This window comes from Chrysochloris asiatica, unplaced genomic scaffold (assembly GCF_000296735.1).
Source record: "Chrysochloris asiatica unplaced genomic scaffold, ChrAsi1.0 scaffold00302, whole genome shotgun sequence".
NCBI classification, from domain to species: domain Eukaryota; kingdom Metazoa; phylum Chordata; class Mammalia; order Afrosoricida; family Chrysochloridae; genus Chrysochloris; species Chrysochloris asiatica.
The window spans coordinates 2693295-2710458 of record NW_006408820.1 but is presented as its reverse complement, the minus strand read 5'-3'; the positions used below and the strand labels follow the sequence as shown (position 1 = coordinate 2710458).

General features: G+C 39.7%; 1 protein-coding gene across 1 annotated transcript in view; it reads right to left on the bottom strand.

Annotated features, from left to right (window-relative positions):
- The window catches only part of CD101 (CD101 molecule), a 98800-nt gene that overhangs the window by 54609 nt on the left and 27027 nt on the right, over positions 1-17164 (bottom strand). Inside the window, exons 2-4 of the mRNA XM_006874811.1 lie at positions 11620-12000; positions 9125-9541; positions 3248-3634 (exon numbers count right to left, since the gene is read on the bottom strand). Coding sequence (XP_006874873.1) covers positions 3248-3634; positions 9125-9541; positions 11620-12000 — 1185 coding nt within the window. The remainder of the gene's footprint in view (positions 1-3247; positions 3635-9124; positions 9542-11619; positions 12001-17164) is intronic.

The following is a 17164-nucleotide window of genomic DNA, read 5'->3' as shown; positions in this document are numbered from 1 at the left end:
GTTTGTTTGTTTGTTTGTTGTTGTTGTTGTTAAGTACCATGGAATTGGTTCCGACTCATAGTGACCATGCACAGGGTTTCCGAGGCTGTAAATCTTTACTGGAGCAGAATGCCTCATTTTTCTCCCACAGAACTGCTGGTAGTTTTGAACTGTTACCTTGAAGTTGGCAGTCCGACTCTTAACCATGCTACTATGTGGGTAGGTTTACACATTAACTATGCTACCAGAGCTTCTTAAAAAAACCATATATATATGGTTATATACATACATATATGCATATATACATGTATGTTGGACAATTAAAGATTATATATGCTCCCTGGAAACCAGGATGGCTAGACTTCGTCTCTCATACTGCAGCCATATTATCAGGATGGGCCAGTCCCTGGAGAAAGATATCATGTTTGGTAAAATGAAGGGTCAGCGAGAAAGAGGAAGACCCCCAGTGACATGGATCTGGCACAATGGCAGCAAGAATGGGCTCAAACATAACACCAGGACTGGACAGTGTTTCATTCTGTTGTGCACAGGGTCACTATGAGTCATGGCACCTAACAACAAGATATGTACGGAGTCCTGGTGTTGCACTGTAGGATAAGTACTGAACTGCAAGAATGATTTGAACCATTGAATCACAAGGTCAGTGGCTCAAACTCACCAGCTGCTCCTCAAAAGACCTACACTGAGTCGCTATGAGTCAGAACCAACTGGAAAGCACTCAACAACAGTCAGTAAAGGTTAACTATTAGCATTAGTATTGAATGATTTTGCTGTATTTAAATGACATTGAGTTCATTCCGACTCATAGCAACCCTGTATAGGGTTTCTGAGGTGCAGCTAGTGGGTTTGAACTGCCAACCTCTCAGTTAATAGTTCAGTGCTTATTCTACAGTGCCATACCAGAGGCCCAGTGTTGTTGAATGATATGCAGTAGCAAAAGCAGAGGCAGTTCAAAGCCAACCTAGAAAAATAAAATGGGCATTAGAAATCTAAATCAGCTCTAAATGAATTTGCCAATTGTTCCTCCCTGCTAAGGAAGGAGTTCAGTTTTTAATTATTTATATATTGTTGTTGTTAAGTGCTGTAGAATCAGTTCTGATTCATAATGACCTTGTATAGGGTTTCCGAGGAGCAGCTGGTGGATTTGAACTGCTGACCTTGTGGATCGCAGTCCAGTGCTGATCTTACAGTGCCACACTAAGTGTCCACAGTATATAAATTACAAAGGCACAATGAAGCTTCATGTTCTTAAATAGGTTTTAAAATTCACAAAATTGGTTTCTAATTTTTAGATAGTAAAAGTATGATTGTACTTCAAAAAATAAGTTAAAAAGAAACTCATATAACTGAAGTTTAGACATTAGAGGGAAAATATGACTCATAATCTCACCACATTAACATAACCATTATCATCATCATTTTTAAAAATGAGTTTTTCTTAGTTCATTATGGTCATTACTGTCTCTTGGTAAGAAGCAATAAACTGACCAAGTGTGTGGAAATAACACATTCACAGTGGTAGTGAGTACCAGCTTCTCTTGAAATATTCATAGAATAGTAGAATGATAAAACTCTGCTCTTACTCCAAGCCATGGTTTGGCTTTCTAAATCAAATCCTAAACAGGATCCACAGTAAATTTGCTAGTCACTCTCCCTGCTTTTATATCTATCTCAGACTGAGTTTAGACTCTAGCCTACACAAAGAACTATTTTGGACTTTGAATGACCCTAGTGCATGGAAAGCACTCTTTGGCATAAATTCCTAGGATTTGTGTTTACAAAACTTTGCAGATCTGTTCCAGGTATGATTGAGATGCATCAACTTGAAACGTAGCTCTGTGTGAATGTGTAAACCTACCCACATAGTTTTTCCTGAATCCTAGAAAGGCGAACTAATGCTTAATGTAAAAGCTATCACCAACACACTTCTTGGTCTGCTACTCCAGGCCAGTCCATTTCTAGCAAGTGGTGTGACAAAGAAGAACATGAAAGGCAAAGTGATTCAGAGATGCATCCAGTAAGCAAACACAACATGGAATTCTTAAAATTTTAATTAAGTTTTTTTCTTTTTCTTTTTTGGGAAAAAAAAATCTTTAGAGACTTAATTTAATACCCAGCCCAAAGAATCCTAAGTGTTAGTTGTAGGTTGATTTGTTTTCTGCCCACACAAAAAGCACTATTATTCAAATGTATTTAGGGTCAACCGACCTTAATCAACTAATGGAGAGACTAGGGACTTTCCTACTTTCGTAGCAAATGGAAACTTGGAACCATTTTGGATGGTCGTCTCAAAGTGCAGAGAATAGAGTTTTCTCGTTATCATTTATTTACCTCTTAATTTCTTACTCTGAGTCATACTTTGATGCTGAATTTTGGTAGTGTAGTGGTTACGAATTGGGCTGCTAACCTCAGGGTCAGCAGTTTGAAACTACCAGCTGTTCTGTGGAAGAAAGATGAGGCTTTCTGCTCCCGTAAAGATTTACAGCCTCAGAAACCCTGTACAGGGTCACTATGAGTCGGAACCAACTCCACGGCACATAACCACCACCATCACCACCATTCTCCATGTTAGATCAAAATAATAGGGGTTTAGCAAAATAAGGCAATTAAAAATGCCAGCCTAGTCTTGAATCAGTAATGTGGGTGTTTATTTCCCATGAATTAGGATAAATATAGTTCTTTCACTTAATATAACCACATATATATACACAGTTTCATTAATAAATTGTTTTCTGCTTTAAGAAAAACTCAATGTATAAAATTGAAAGCTAACAACAAATACATAGAATAAGACAAGAAGGAACATACCCCAAACCCAAACCAAACTTACTGCCATTGAGTCCTTTCCAACTCATAGCAACCCTATATATGACTTCTGATACTATAAGTCTTTACAGGCGAAGACAGCCTCATCTTTCTCCCTGGAAGGTCTGAACCACCAACCTTGCGATTAGAAGCCCAATGCCTAACCCACAGGGCCATCGGGGATCCTTCAAGTAGGGTCTTAGGACCATCTAATTGTGTGCTCACTGTTTTATAGACCAGGAAACCAAGAACGAGAGTGTGTCTGATCATGATTGGTTAATGGCCTAGGAATAGGACTCGGGCCCCCAGACTATGAGCTTGTGTACTTTCCCTTTACTCCACTTTGTCTCAGATGTGATCTGATGGGCACTGAACAGTGCAGGAGGACTGGGACCAGGAAGGCATTCTGTACTGACAGAGGAGGGGTTCTGGCTTCACATACCTGTGGGCATCCTCAGGTGTACATGGTTGTCTGGTGATGGCTTACTCTGCAGAACCTGCCAGGAGCCCCCCTGGGTTCTCGCCACCTCCGCCACTACACATCTATAGACACCTTCATCCTCTGGGCCTACAGAGAACATCTTGAAAGAGAAAGTCTTGGGGCTTAACTTTGAAACATGTAGCTGTCCTTGACTCGCTCTTTCTTTGTAGTCTTTCTTCAGGTTCAGTACCCCATCAGCATCAATGCTGCCAATTTCCTTGTCATTGAAGAACCAAACGCCCTGAAGCCGGGAGTCCCGGCTGCTGCCCAGCACCATGCAGACCAATTCCAAGGGCTTCCCTTCAGCATACGTGCTTTCAGCTGTCATATTGACTCGAAAATCTCTCTCTGGGAAACAAAAGCAAGGCAGGTACTTAAAGAGGCCATTAATAGAGAGAAATGACACCTCCTGTAGTGACACATGTGGGAATGGAATTCAGTTCTGCTGTGGCAGGTTAACCAAAAAATGTAGAGTTGAAAATGCCCCTGGTTATTCCTGTTGCTCTGTTGTTATTATTAAGTGCAGTTGAGTCAATTCCAATTCACTGTATAGGGTTTCTGAGGAGCGGCTAATGGGTTTGAACCACCGACCTTTCAGTTACCAGTCTAGTGTTTACCTTACAACACTATAGCAGGACACCATTGTTATTATTAGGTACCAGCAAGTAAATTCCAATTCATAATGGCTTTATGCACACCAGAACAAAACACAGCCCAGTTTTGCACCATTCTCACAATTGTTATGTTTGAGCCCATTGTTGGTGCTACTGTGTTAATCCATCATGTGGGGGATCATCCTCTTTTCTGTTATATGATCCAGATAGGACAGAATACATTGTTTTCTGAATGCAACCCTATTAAGCAAAATGAGGGGGCTTAAAAAGTTCATGGAAAAATAAAATGAAAAGATAATGGAATTTTCCCATGAACTTTTAAAAGCCCCCTTGTATCCATGTTTAAGTATAGTAAAGTGTGTATGAAGTATATCATGATACACAGCTGTTAATTTTAAAAAATATAAAATACTTAAAACTGTATTGATTTGCTTACACTATGATTTCTTGAACATTTTTTCTTTGGCTAAGTATACTCAGTGGAATTGTTCTAAGTTAAAAGCACATGTCCTGTGATGGTTACCAGGGGTGGGAGGGAGGGGAGAGCGATTCACTGGTTAGAGGGTAGACACGTTAGCTCTGTCGACAGGGAGGGCAACATACTAGGAGGGGGAGGGCAATACACAAGAAAAAAGAGGATGGCAGATGAACAATTAAGATAGGGGAAGTCTTAGGGAGGTAAGCATGGACTAAGTGGGATAGAAGTAAATAGTGATTTACACACAATCTTGGAACAACAGTGTTCTGTGAGTAGATACATGGATTAAGACATAGGCTGAATGAGTAAAGGAGGGGGTAAAAGTGCTTATGTGTTTGCTTGTCTTGTGTATGGATATTGGTTTCCCCTGCCTACTGTTGTAAAATAGACATTTATGTGTGATAGAAATAAGTATTGGAAATTATGATGACAGAAAGCTTGCAAGACTGCCTTCAGCCTATAAGTGAGTGGATTTTCTAAACGGAGAAATAGAATTTTCCCAGGGAGATAGGCTTCTTCTGTTAAGTCTTTGTAGAGTATGGGCCTTAGGTAGATTTCTGAGCCCCACCTAGAATCTTCTGAGTTGGGATATTCCCACTTGAAAGGCATGAGGCCAACCCAAAACTGTTGGGAGAACAGAAGATTCTTATTGAAAGACAGACCTGCAGAAAAAAAAAAAAAAAAAGTGGACTGTATGGTTGTTCGAATCACAAGCAAGCTGTTTGCTTTGGAGGAATTAATGCAAGAAAAGTCAGCCCATTAGGAAAAACCCCCTTCTAGGACTGAAACTCAAAGGGAACATGAGCCATATAGTTTGCTTGCTGGTGACCACCTGGGTCTACTTGTGAATGGAAGTAAGAGAAACACAGCAACAAAGACATGGACTGAGCTTGACCATGTTCCATTGGCACCTGTTGACCTTGAGATGAGAGAAAGAAGAGTAAGGGCTGGCTAGTATGAAGTTTAGGAAGATGTGTGAACTCCTGAGCCCATGGGCATTAGCTAGCCCCTGGGGGCTAGGGCTGACTGTTAAGCAGCCAGCTGGTCTGGAGTACAGTGAGGTGTGAATGAACTCCCAAACTTGCAGCTAGTACCTATTTGACCTAGCCTGAATGGCTAGTTGACCAGAACTTGAATCAAGGAAGATAAAGATGTCTGATAATGTGAACAAGTGCAAATTGCTATAATTTGACGAACTAGACTTTTGCTTTTGAATGCAATGACTCAAAATCCCAACCGGAATGGAAGGATTCTCCATATCAAGGAACAACCTTGTTTCCTCAGTGTAATGGGTTGAGAGGGATGAGAAAGTTAAATACTGACTATCAAAAATGGAAGAGGCTACAAAAGTATGAAGTGGCTGGTTTATAAGCTTTCATGAGTATGATTTGTTGCAGAATGAGGTGGGTAAGGTAGAATCCCCACCAAATAGTTTCCCTCGTTCCCAGATGGATCTGGTGAAAGGGCGATGGTGATAGGATTTTATGACTCAATTGTGAATAGTTATTAGCAGGATTAATTGCGATGGTCACAACTGTAATTGCAGAAGATGTACAACCAAAAGGAGGGAGTAGGTAATCTTTCATTTCAGGAACATATGATCCCAGAACCATCAAGAAGGAAGAGCATGAGTGGAGTGTTTGATCCCTACCTAGAAAAGCAGCAATAGCAGAGATGGTGGCAGAGGCAGTGGCATGGAGAGACACAGCAGCTGCGGGCTCTAGGCCCACGGATTGGGCAAGGCTGTATGCCTGCGGACAGGAGACTGGCTGGCAGAATATGCCCTTTGGACATTTAAGTTAATATATGTTTCTATTTTATAAGTGTACATCAAATACTTTTGCCTTGTTCATTTGTGAAATATAAGATGTAAATGGGGAGCCACAGGAGGAAGTAGGATAAATGTTGTTGCAGGAAGGAAGTTGCAAAATAAAAAATATATATACCAGAAAGAATCAACTGCTAAGATATCTTCAAAGCTGTATCCCTACATTTTATTTCTGACTGTTTTTCTCAGATTGTAAATGAGCTATTTCTGGCAAGCACGGTCTTGGAAGTTGAATTGGAATGTACTTTTAAAATGAATGACACCAAGGTCTTTCAGAAGAAAAAAAGCACAGGTACTCATAGTATGAAGTGAAAAAGAGTATGCATGGGTAAAATTGGATAATAATCCTAATAGTTGGATAGTAATGATGATCTAAAAAAAAAAAACCTTCTACCATTGAGTCAACCCCAATATAAAGCTTCTCTATATAGAGTTTTCAAGGCTGTCAATCTTTATGGGAGCAGAAAACCACATCTTACTCCTACATAGCATCTGGTGGATTACTGCAGACTCTATGACTCACAGCCCACTGCTCATCCTCCAGCACCACCAGCATGTCTACTGTGGATTAATAGCTTTGAATTTTTCTTGGGATAACAATGTAGTGATATTCAAAGTAGATGATACTTGAGCCCTGTCTGGGGAACAGAGACATACACATTTTCATAACGTTATGTTAATCAAACAGCTCAAGTCTGTTTGACTGTTGATATAACAACAAATCAATTAGTTAAAAACAGAAAGAAATCACTAAAAATGTGGTGTTTTTTTTCCTATAAAGAAGTAGTTGACTTGTTTTTTATTATTTGAGTGATTGATTTTTATCTCATGAGTTAATTTGCTAAATTAAAAAGTAGTTGAATTTTTTTTTAAATTATTTGAGTGATTGATTTTTATCTTGCGAGTTAATTTGCTGCTTTTGTCAAAATCTTAAAATTATTGGTGAGTGTTTATACAAAATAATATACAGGTATTCCCCAACATATGAAGGGATTCTTTCTGACTTAAGTCAGTTCTGATGTAAATCAAATACCTCATTTCATTTTTTAGTTTTCATTTAAAGACATAGCAATGCTTTGAACAGTAAATCTTTAACATGAACATCTGTGAGTGAACATTTGAGAATGATACCATCAGCAAATCATATGCTGCAGTATTGATGTAGTGCATATTACTAATGATAATAAGTATGGTTTGTTGTAACTTGGATATGTTTTAAGTTGGAAACTACCTGTGTATGAAATATGAACTAATAAAAACATATCTTAAGAAAAAAATTTAAAGGCATATTAATGTGTCTCCATAGGATTCACTGAGAATAACTTGGCCACTTGAGGCCAACAGGACAATTTTTAATGGAACAAAATAATCTCTAAAAGGAAAGAAAACTTCCATGATATACCACTTGTATGCTTTTAACAATCATACTTGTTGGATCAAAGCCTAAGTGGTGGTAGTTATGTGCCGTGGAGTCAGTTCTGACTCATAGTGACCCTGCATAGGGTTTCTGAGGCTGTAAATCTTTACAGGAGCAGAAAGACTCATCTTTCAAACTGCTGACCTGAGGTTAGCAGCCGATTCGTAACCACTATGCTACCAGAACTCCTTAAAGCATAAGTAGAGACACCAGGAATTAAAAACGGAGATTTTTCTGCTTGTTTTGATGAAAATGCCAATGAATTGTAAAGTGTGACATCATTACAAGTTGGAAAAATTGGCAGGTGGGAGAAAATTCCAGCATGGAAAAAGACAAGACTTCATGCTAAAAACTTGAGCTTTTCTAAGATGCCAAAGTGTCTCTGTGATGAGTGGGTTTTGGAGAGAGATAGATTGGACTTTGGAATGTCAGCTCTGACCTTAGGCAGAGAATCTAGTGTGTCTGAAGCTCAGGCTTCTTATTTCAAGTAGTAAAGGAGTTGGCTAATTGTCTCTCAAGGGTGGCTTTTAGGACTGTATCAGACAATATGGATAAAGCACTTACAGAGTGCCTGGTCAGAATCGTAACAAAACTTGTATCCATGCTGGCTTGTAGGATAAGTCTAACCATTTAATAGATCTGACTTCTGGTAGTGTAGTGGTAACGAGTTGGGCTGCTAACCTCAAGGTCAGCAGTTCGAAACTACTAGCCATTCCTCAGGAGAAAGATGAGGTTTTCTGCTCCCATAAAGATTTACAGCCTTGGAAATCCTATACAGGGTCGTTGTGAGTCAGAATCGACTTTATGGCATGTAACTACCACCACCTCTTGGTAAAGAAGTTATCTATATAGATTATATAGATTTCTTCTGTAAGGAATATCTGTCTCTTCTGCCTAGTGATCTACTTCTGAAAATCAGTTAATGAAATATCCTATGGAGCATAATAGAATCTTTTTAGTAGAATGCTGGGAGAGGAACCCTCTGGTTGGAAGGCATTAAAGTACCCAGTGGTTTTAACAGGGACTTGAGCATACCAACAATCAGGAAGATGCCCAGTACCAGGAATGCTTCGTTCTGTTGTGCATGGGATCACTATGAGGTGGATCTGACTCAAGATCAACTAGAAACAACAAGAATATTCCATATAAAACCTCTCATGGACAGAGTCAAAATTCAAAGTCCCTTTTTCTTAGTTAATATGTCTTAAATGGCAGAAACAAAACTTGCTTAAATCTTCTAGAACATTTTTTTTAAAGATTAGAAAAAATCAATTGATAGCCCATAAATACCTCATTGTTGTTGTTTTTAAGTGCAATCGAGTCGATTCCAACCCATGGTGACCCTGTATAGGGTTTCTGAGGAGCAGCTGGTGAGCTTGAACCACCGACCTAGCAGTTCAAAGTGACTTTGCAGTCCAGCACATTAACTCACAGCATCATACCAGGACTCTATAAATACCTGGTAGCAGTGTATTCATGAATTTCCTAAGAAAATAATTACCTTCAGACTGGACCTTCAGCGTTGTTTGATCTGTCTGCTTTTTAGTGATAAAAGTCCAGGTTTCATCTGGATCCTGAATCCATTCAATTGCTTCACAGAACAGCTGGCCTTGGTCTGAGGGCTGCAAACTCCCTATGGACAGTCTGAAATTAGTGACCCCAAGTCTATCGAGCTGCACATCACCTGCTGCAAACCTCTCTGTGTAAGAGGGCCCAGGGAGTAGCATGAAATCTTTGGAGAGGCTAATAATCTTGGTGGCTTGGCTTCTTCCTCCTTCCTGTATCATGTACCAGGTGACAGAGAGGTGAGTATGTTGAGCTGTGTCTTTGAATGCTTCGCAGGTAAGTTTTAATGGCTCACCTTCATCCTTATTCAGAACCTGGGGCTTCATGGTGGCAGAGAGAGTATCTGGAATAACTGGAAGCAAAGGAAAGATGATAATTTGACCTGCACAATACTTATCCGACAAGCTTCTTCTCCTCAGGTAAAGACAGTGCCCTGACCTATGTAAGTATATGACCTAAAATATGTACTTCTCCAGTTGGATTTCCATTAACCAGATGCTTTTCTGATTATCAGTAGAAACACTGGCATCTAATTGTCTATGTTGTTGTTGTTGTTCAGTGCCGTTGAGTCGATTCTGACCCATAGTGATCCTGTATAGGGTTTCCAAGGAGCAGCTGGTGAGTTTGAACCACCGACCTTGCAGTTCAAATGGCTTTACAGTCTGGCGCATTAACCCACAGCACCACACCAGGTGTAAAACTAATGGCTCACTGATGTATTGACCCTGTCTTTGCTTCATTACCACACACTGTAACTAACTTAGTTCATCAGACACAGAGTATTTAAATTGGAAGGCACTTGGGAACTAGAAGACCTAGATTCTGATCCTCAATCTGTCCCAACTTGACTATGTGAACTTGGACAAGTCACTTTACATTCCTGGGTCTTAATCTGCTCCTTTATAAAATGAAGTTATGAAACAATATGTTATGATCTATTATTCATAGCCAAAATGTAATTCTTACCAAAGGTTTAGAAACTATTCTAATCTACTATTCCCTCCTCCTCCTTCTGCCCTGAAATGGCAGAGCCTAAGTTTATGTTACTTCAACACTTCAAATCAGTCAATAAACTTTTATTGAGTACCTATTCAGTGAAGGGTAAAGATATCATCTTGACCCAAGTCATGGTATTTTCAATAACCTCCTATGCATGCGAAAGCTGGACAGTGAATAAGGAAGACTAGAAGAATTGATACTTTTGAGTTATGGTGTTGGAGGAGAATATTGAAAGTGCCATGGGCTGCCAAAAGAACCAACAGATCTGTGTTGGAAGAGTGCTCCTTGGAGGCCAGGATGGCCAAACTTCGTCTCTCATACTTCGGACATATTGTCAGGAGGGAACAGTTGCTGGAGAAGGATATCATGTTTGGTAAGGTGGAGGGTCAGAGAAAAAGAGGAAGACCCTCAGGGAGATGGATTGGCAAAGTGGCAGCATCAATGGGCTCAAGCGTGGCAACAATTGTGAGGTTGGCCCAGGATTGGGCAGTGTTTTATTCTGTTGTGCATAAGGTCGCTATGAATTGGTACTGACTCAATGGCACCTAACAACAACAACAACAATTCAGTGTTGGCTATCATACTAAGAACTGAGTTAAGTTTTCTCTTCTCAAGGAGCTCAGGGTCCTCAGGAGAGAGGCATATATAAATAGCCAGTTAACACATAACTGGATAGGTGAGTACTAATAATATCAGTATTAATGGAACATCAAGAGGAAACAAAGGTGGGAATACTGCCCAAAGCAGTCAGGACAGTTTCCACAGAAGAGGTAGTAACTGAACTAGGTATTGAAGTACATGTAGGAGTTTGCTAGACTGAAAAGTCATGCTAGATATTCCAGGCAAAGGACAGATGATATTTGTAGGCACTAGGGGTCCTGGCATGGCACTGTAGGATAAGCACTGGACTGCTAACCACAAGGTTGGCAGGTCAAACCCACCAGCCCCTCCTAGGAAACCCTATACAAAAATCAACTCCTGGGGCACTTCTCAACAACAACAGCAACATGGCACTCTCCCCATGCTGGAGCATGGTTCTTTGAGAATAATCAGTTCCAAGTTAATGACTTATTACTAATGATATCAATACTAGCTCTCTGATCAACTTCAGTCCCCAGGGAGACCAATAATGTCGGGAGAACTCTCAAAGCCTTTTCTAACTCTATTGTTACTGTCGAAATCTGGATGCCTGTGGGCAAGGTGTTGGAAGACTATACATTATCTGAATGATCACGGCAAAGAATATTGGTGAAAATGACATGACAGTTTTAGAAACTATGAGATACCATTTACGACAAATCTCCAAAATACCCACAGGAATATACACTCTTTTGCCCAAGCAAATGGTACATACAATGTCATGTGACATTGCAAGGCATTGTCATGGTGACGACTTTGGGGCTGGTTAGCAGGTAAGGGCAAATGGCTTACCAGTTAGATTAGTCTTTGCACTGTAGCTCCCAAAGTATGTTCCATCTGTGTTCGGTGTGTGACACTCATACTCGCCAGCATCCTCCTTCCGGAGCTTTGAGATGTGCAACAAGACTGAGTTGCCCTGGACCCTCTCCACATAGATTTCCCCACTTTGCACACGCTTTGCATACAATGCATAGGAAAAGCTTCTATCCTTGGTGCTAACAATCTGGACTTCTTGTTGTGGGGCTGTGGGCAGGTAAATAGACCACTGGAAGTGCTGTTCCGAAGGGCCCTTGTGACCAGTTACATTGCAGGCAATGCTGATAGAGTAACCTTCAGCTCTAAACAGTGGTCCTTTCTGAACTGTTACTTCTCTCTGGCCAGTGCTGAGCTTAGCTTGCACATAGGAGAAAGAAAGGGGAATAAAAATAGATGAGTGCTCCAGTTCTCAACGTACCACATTATGCAGTTCCCTGTATGACAATGCTGGTAAATGAGATAGCAGGTTATTAGCTATAATCGACTAAAATGTTCGACCCCTTCTTCAGGCTGAGCAGTAATAGAACGGTTTGATGAGTTGACTGTTGTTTTATCATTTTAACTTCCATAGTCATCTCAAGTCTCATTAAAAAAAAAAAAACAGCCTAGCTTTATCATGTAACAAAGCCACCTTTATAAAACATGCCTGCTTACCTTAAAATGGTTGTTTGTATGCCAGCAAGTAGGTTTCGAATCATAGCCACCCTGAATAGGACTTCTGGGACTATAAATCTTTACAGGAGCAGAAAACTTCATCTTTCTGTCAAGGAGTGACTGGTAGATTTGAACTGCTGATCTTGTGGTTAGCAGTCCAGGTTGCAATCCACGACACTACCAGGGACCTTTTGTCTTAAAATAAGTGTCCTTATTTTAAAGTAAATCCAATATATGATCATTGAATTTTTATAGGATTTTTAAATTATGGGGAAATTTAGCATATACTTCCTCAAGTCTCAAATTCCAGGGTACCTACTATCTCATTGCTTCCCCTCAGCATTTGGAATGACAAATAGCAGGCTCCCAAAGCTTTCCAAATTGCTTCCTGATTTAGGTATCACCACATTAAAACAGCAGTTCTGAACAAAATTAGTGCCCAGAGAAAATGCGCATTTCTGAGACATAAACATATAACACAGTTTAGGAAATTGTTTCAAAGGAGAGGTAGTTGATACGGCTCTACCCATGCATGGTACCATAATTATTCTTGCAGGTTGGTTGCAAATATTTGTAGCTTTTGGCCAGATTTGATGCCAGAGCAGCTAAAATTAGTATCTGAAAAGGCAGTAGTTATTTCCTTTCTATACTGTGGAGGTTGGTTTTGTTACTTGTTTTTAATCATTTCTTAAAGAGCTACGACAGCTTTACTAAGAAGTTTCATAATAAAGACTCCAAAGAATCTTGGATTCAAATCTATTTTAGTGTTTCTCTTACCAAAGTTTCAGTTGAGACCACAATGGAACATCGCCTGTTTGGACAAATCTCAATTATTAGGTTTAAAGAAGAAAGCATGATTAAAGAACGTTTCACTTGATGTACACACTTTTAAAATCAAAATCAGAAATGAAAAAGTATAGTTTAGTATTACGGTTACTATGAAAGGCTACTTTATTTTGTGTTACAGAAAGAACAAAGAAACAGTGATAGCTCGTCTGTAGTGTGAGCTAGAACTTTCACTAGGGCCCTGGGGAGCAGCAGAAGAGGAAGACAGGGTTGAAAGACTCCAGCAGGGTTCAGCAGGGAGTGATTGCTGGTATTACACAATCAACAGAAGACAGTTCATAAGAAGAAAAGAAAGAAGCAAAGCCCCAGACCCAAAGCCACAGTTACCGATTTGATTCTGACTCATAAGACAGCATAGAACTATTCTGTAGGGTTTCCGAGACTGTACATTTTTATGCAGCAGATTGCTTCATCTTTCACCCATGGAAAGGTTGGTGGGTTCAAACCATTAACCTTTAAATTTGTTGCTGAACATAAACCATTTGAGCTACCCAGGGATCTCAGAGTAAAAAATGTTGTTGCTAAGTGCCATTGAATAGATTCCCACCCATAGCAACCCTGTGTAAGGGTTCCAGGAAGCAGCTGGTGAGCTTGAACTGCCGAGCTTGTGGTTTAAACTAATTTGGCAGTCTAGCACATTAACCCACAGTGCCACACCAGGACTCCCAGGCAAGGAAAAGAAAAATGGTGTAATATAGACCATGATAAGGCTGAATTTTGGACTACAAACTACACTGTTGGCAGTTTGAACCCACCAGTCACTCCGCAGGAGAAAGATGTTTTTCTGCTCCCTCAAAAACTCTATACAGAGGGGAGGCAGTGACCCAGTGCTAGAAGCTGTGGAGTGGGGTGTCCGAAGGGAGAGGTGTGACTGATTTTTCATCTTTCACTTTTCATTTTTCACGTATCTCTCCTCTTAATCCCCGATCGTGCCCCCACTGCACAGCCCAGATAGCTTCAGGTGGGCAGAAGCACACCCCCAAAAGGGTCCAGCATTGTACCCACAATTTTCTGATGGCACAGAGAGGTAACCCGCAGGCTGCTTCTTATGATGTTTGGCCTTGGGAACACACCCCATAGTTTACCTAGGCAAGACCCTTTGCACAGCAAAGGCCAGTGGATAGTGTCAATCACAATTTTATTTTAGTTTTGTTTTTGATTGGTGGTTTCTGTCTCTGCTTTTATGCTGTTTCCGTCTTTGGTACTTTTGGCCTTATTCTTCTCCCAGGGGTTGGAGCTTTCTCTCCCTACCTTACTCAAGAAGAGACAGCAGCTGTGCCCATATAGCCAAGCTACAAGCATACCCTATAGTACCCCACCATCTGGACAAGAGCCAAAACCAGCTGCTAGGCATTACACGTGAAAAGGGAAGCCTATCTCCAGATCATATCCACCAGAAGACACTCAGAAAGCTTAACAACAAAGCAACATACATCCACTTAAGCATGAAAAACTCACTTAACTGTTGAAAATGTCCAAGAAAACACAATTAAAGGTATCAACACATGTCCAAAACCAAAAAAAGTAACTAAGACAAATGAGCTGGAAGCAGACACAGACTTTCCAGTAAAAGAGCAGGCTCTGGATCTGCCTGAGAAGGAATTCAGAAGAATAATATGGAAACAAATTCAAATGCTCTGAAAAGAGGTGGAGGAAAATACAGAAGAAGTCAGGAAAGTGCTACAGGAGCAATCAAACAAGATAGATATGACATTGGAAACAATCCAAAACCTGCAGAAAGAAGTACAGATGATTAATAATAAATATCAGAAATGGACAATACACTGAAAGAGCAAAGAAGCATAATGGAAGCGATGGAAGCCAGAACCAGCGAGCTGGAAGACAAATCTTCAATACTGCTAAGATAAGAGAGCAAGCAGAAAAAGGTTTAAAAAATCTGAAGAGAGTCTAAGATTCATGCTGGATAACATGAAGAGGAACAACTTAAGAATTATTGGCATTCCAAAACAGAAAGAATCACAGAAGTCCACAGAAGAGATAGTTGAAGAGCTTCTGGAAGAAAATTTTCCTAACATCTAGAAGCATGAGAAGACAAACATTCAAGAAGCTGAAAGCACCCCAGGAAGGATAGACCCCCAAAGAAAATCACTGAGATATATCATAATCAAGCTCTTCAGAATCAAAGACAAGGAGAGAATCTAAAAGCAGCCAAAGAAAAGAGAAGTGTCACCTAAAAAAGGCAAGCAAATCAGATTAAGCTCTGACTTGTCAGAAGAAACCATGCAGGCAAGAAGGCAATGAGGAGACATATATAAAACCCTAAAATAAAAAGCTGCCAACCAAGAATCGTCTACCCAGCAAAACTGTCAACCAAATACAGTGGTGCAATCAAGAAATTCCAGGGTAAACAGAAGGTAAGAGATTTTCTTAAAATGGATCCAGCGCTTCAAAATATCTTAAAGCGAATTCTTTGGATTGAAAACCAGCAAGAACAGACAACAACCAGAGATTGACAGATGTGGCCACACCACCTGGATCTCAGTCGATGGATAGCACCAAAATTGCATCAATGAATTCAGAGAACCTGTAAGGCCAACCAAAGATCAAAATATTAACAATGTCAAAGAAGGGAAAAATATAGGAACAGAGATCCAGGTGGTGAGGAGGTTGAGTAGATGGCAGGATACAATAGACTGTCTTAAATGCAGGGAAAACTTAACAGACTATAGGGTAACCCAAAAGAAAATTAATACTTCACAACTTTCCATGAAAATGAAGATCCAAACAGAACACGGAAACATTAAAACAAAGAAGAAACTGACAAGAAATATCACAAAAAACATGAATTCAACACAAGAAGGCATACAGAACAAAGGCACAAACAGCACCACAGATAAATTAACATAATGACAGCAGGTAATCCAAACCTATCAATAATTACACTGAATGTCAATGGATTAAATGTAACAGTGAAGAGACAGAGAGTGGCTGAATGGAAAAGAAAACAAGACCCTTCAATATGCTGCCTGCAAGAGACACACCTTACACACAAAGCCAAAAACAGACTAAAAGTTAAAGGATGGAAAAAAATATACCAAGCTAACAGCGATAAAAAAACAAGCATGAGTGGCAATACTAATCTCTGATAAAATACACTTTAAGGCAAAAACAACCATAAGAAATAAAGAAGGACACTATCTCATGATTAAAGGGACAATTTGAGCAAGATGATATAACCATAATTAACATCTACGCTCCAAATGAAAGAGCACCAAGATATATAAAGCAAACACTACTAGAACTGAAGAAAGAAATAGATAAATCTACAATTATAGTGGGAGATTTTAACACATCACTTTAGAAAAGGGATAGAACAACCAGAAAGAAACTTGAGAAAGCTACAGAGGAACTAAACAGCACAATCAACCAACTTGACTTCATAGATGTGTATAGAGCATTTAACCCAACAACAGCACAATACACATTCTTTTCCAGTGCACATGGAACATTCTCCAGAATTGACCATGTGTTAGGTCACAAAGCAAGCCTCCATAAATTTACAAACATCAAAATACTACAAAGCATCTTTTCAGACCACAATGCTATAAAATTAGAAATCAACAATAAGAAGACCAAGTAAATAAAGTTTAATACATGGAGATTGAATAACACCCTGCTGAAGAGCGACTGGATAATAGAAGAAATTAAACATGAATTCAGAAAGTTCCTAGAAACAAACAAGAATGAAGATACAACATACCCAAATCTTTGGGACACAGCGAAAGCAGTGCTGAAAGGACAATTTATTGCAATAAATGTGCACATCTAAAAAGAAGAATCAAAACTAACACATTAACACAACATCTCCAGCAACTAGCAACAGACCAATAGAGGGAACCTACAGTCACCAAGAGAAAAGAAATAATAAAGATCAGAGCAGAATGAGATAGAAAACAGAAAAACTATAGAAAGAATCAACAGTACAAGAAAGCTGGTTCTTTGAAAGGATTAATAAAATTGAGAAACCATTGCCAGACCTAACAAAAGAAAAGAGGGAGAA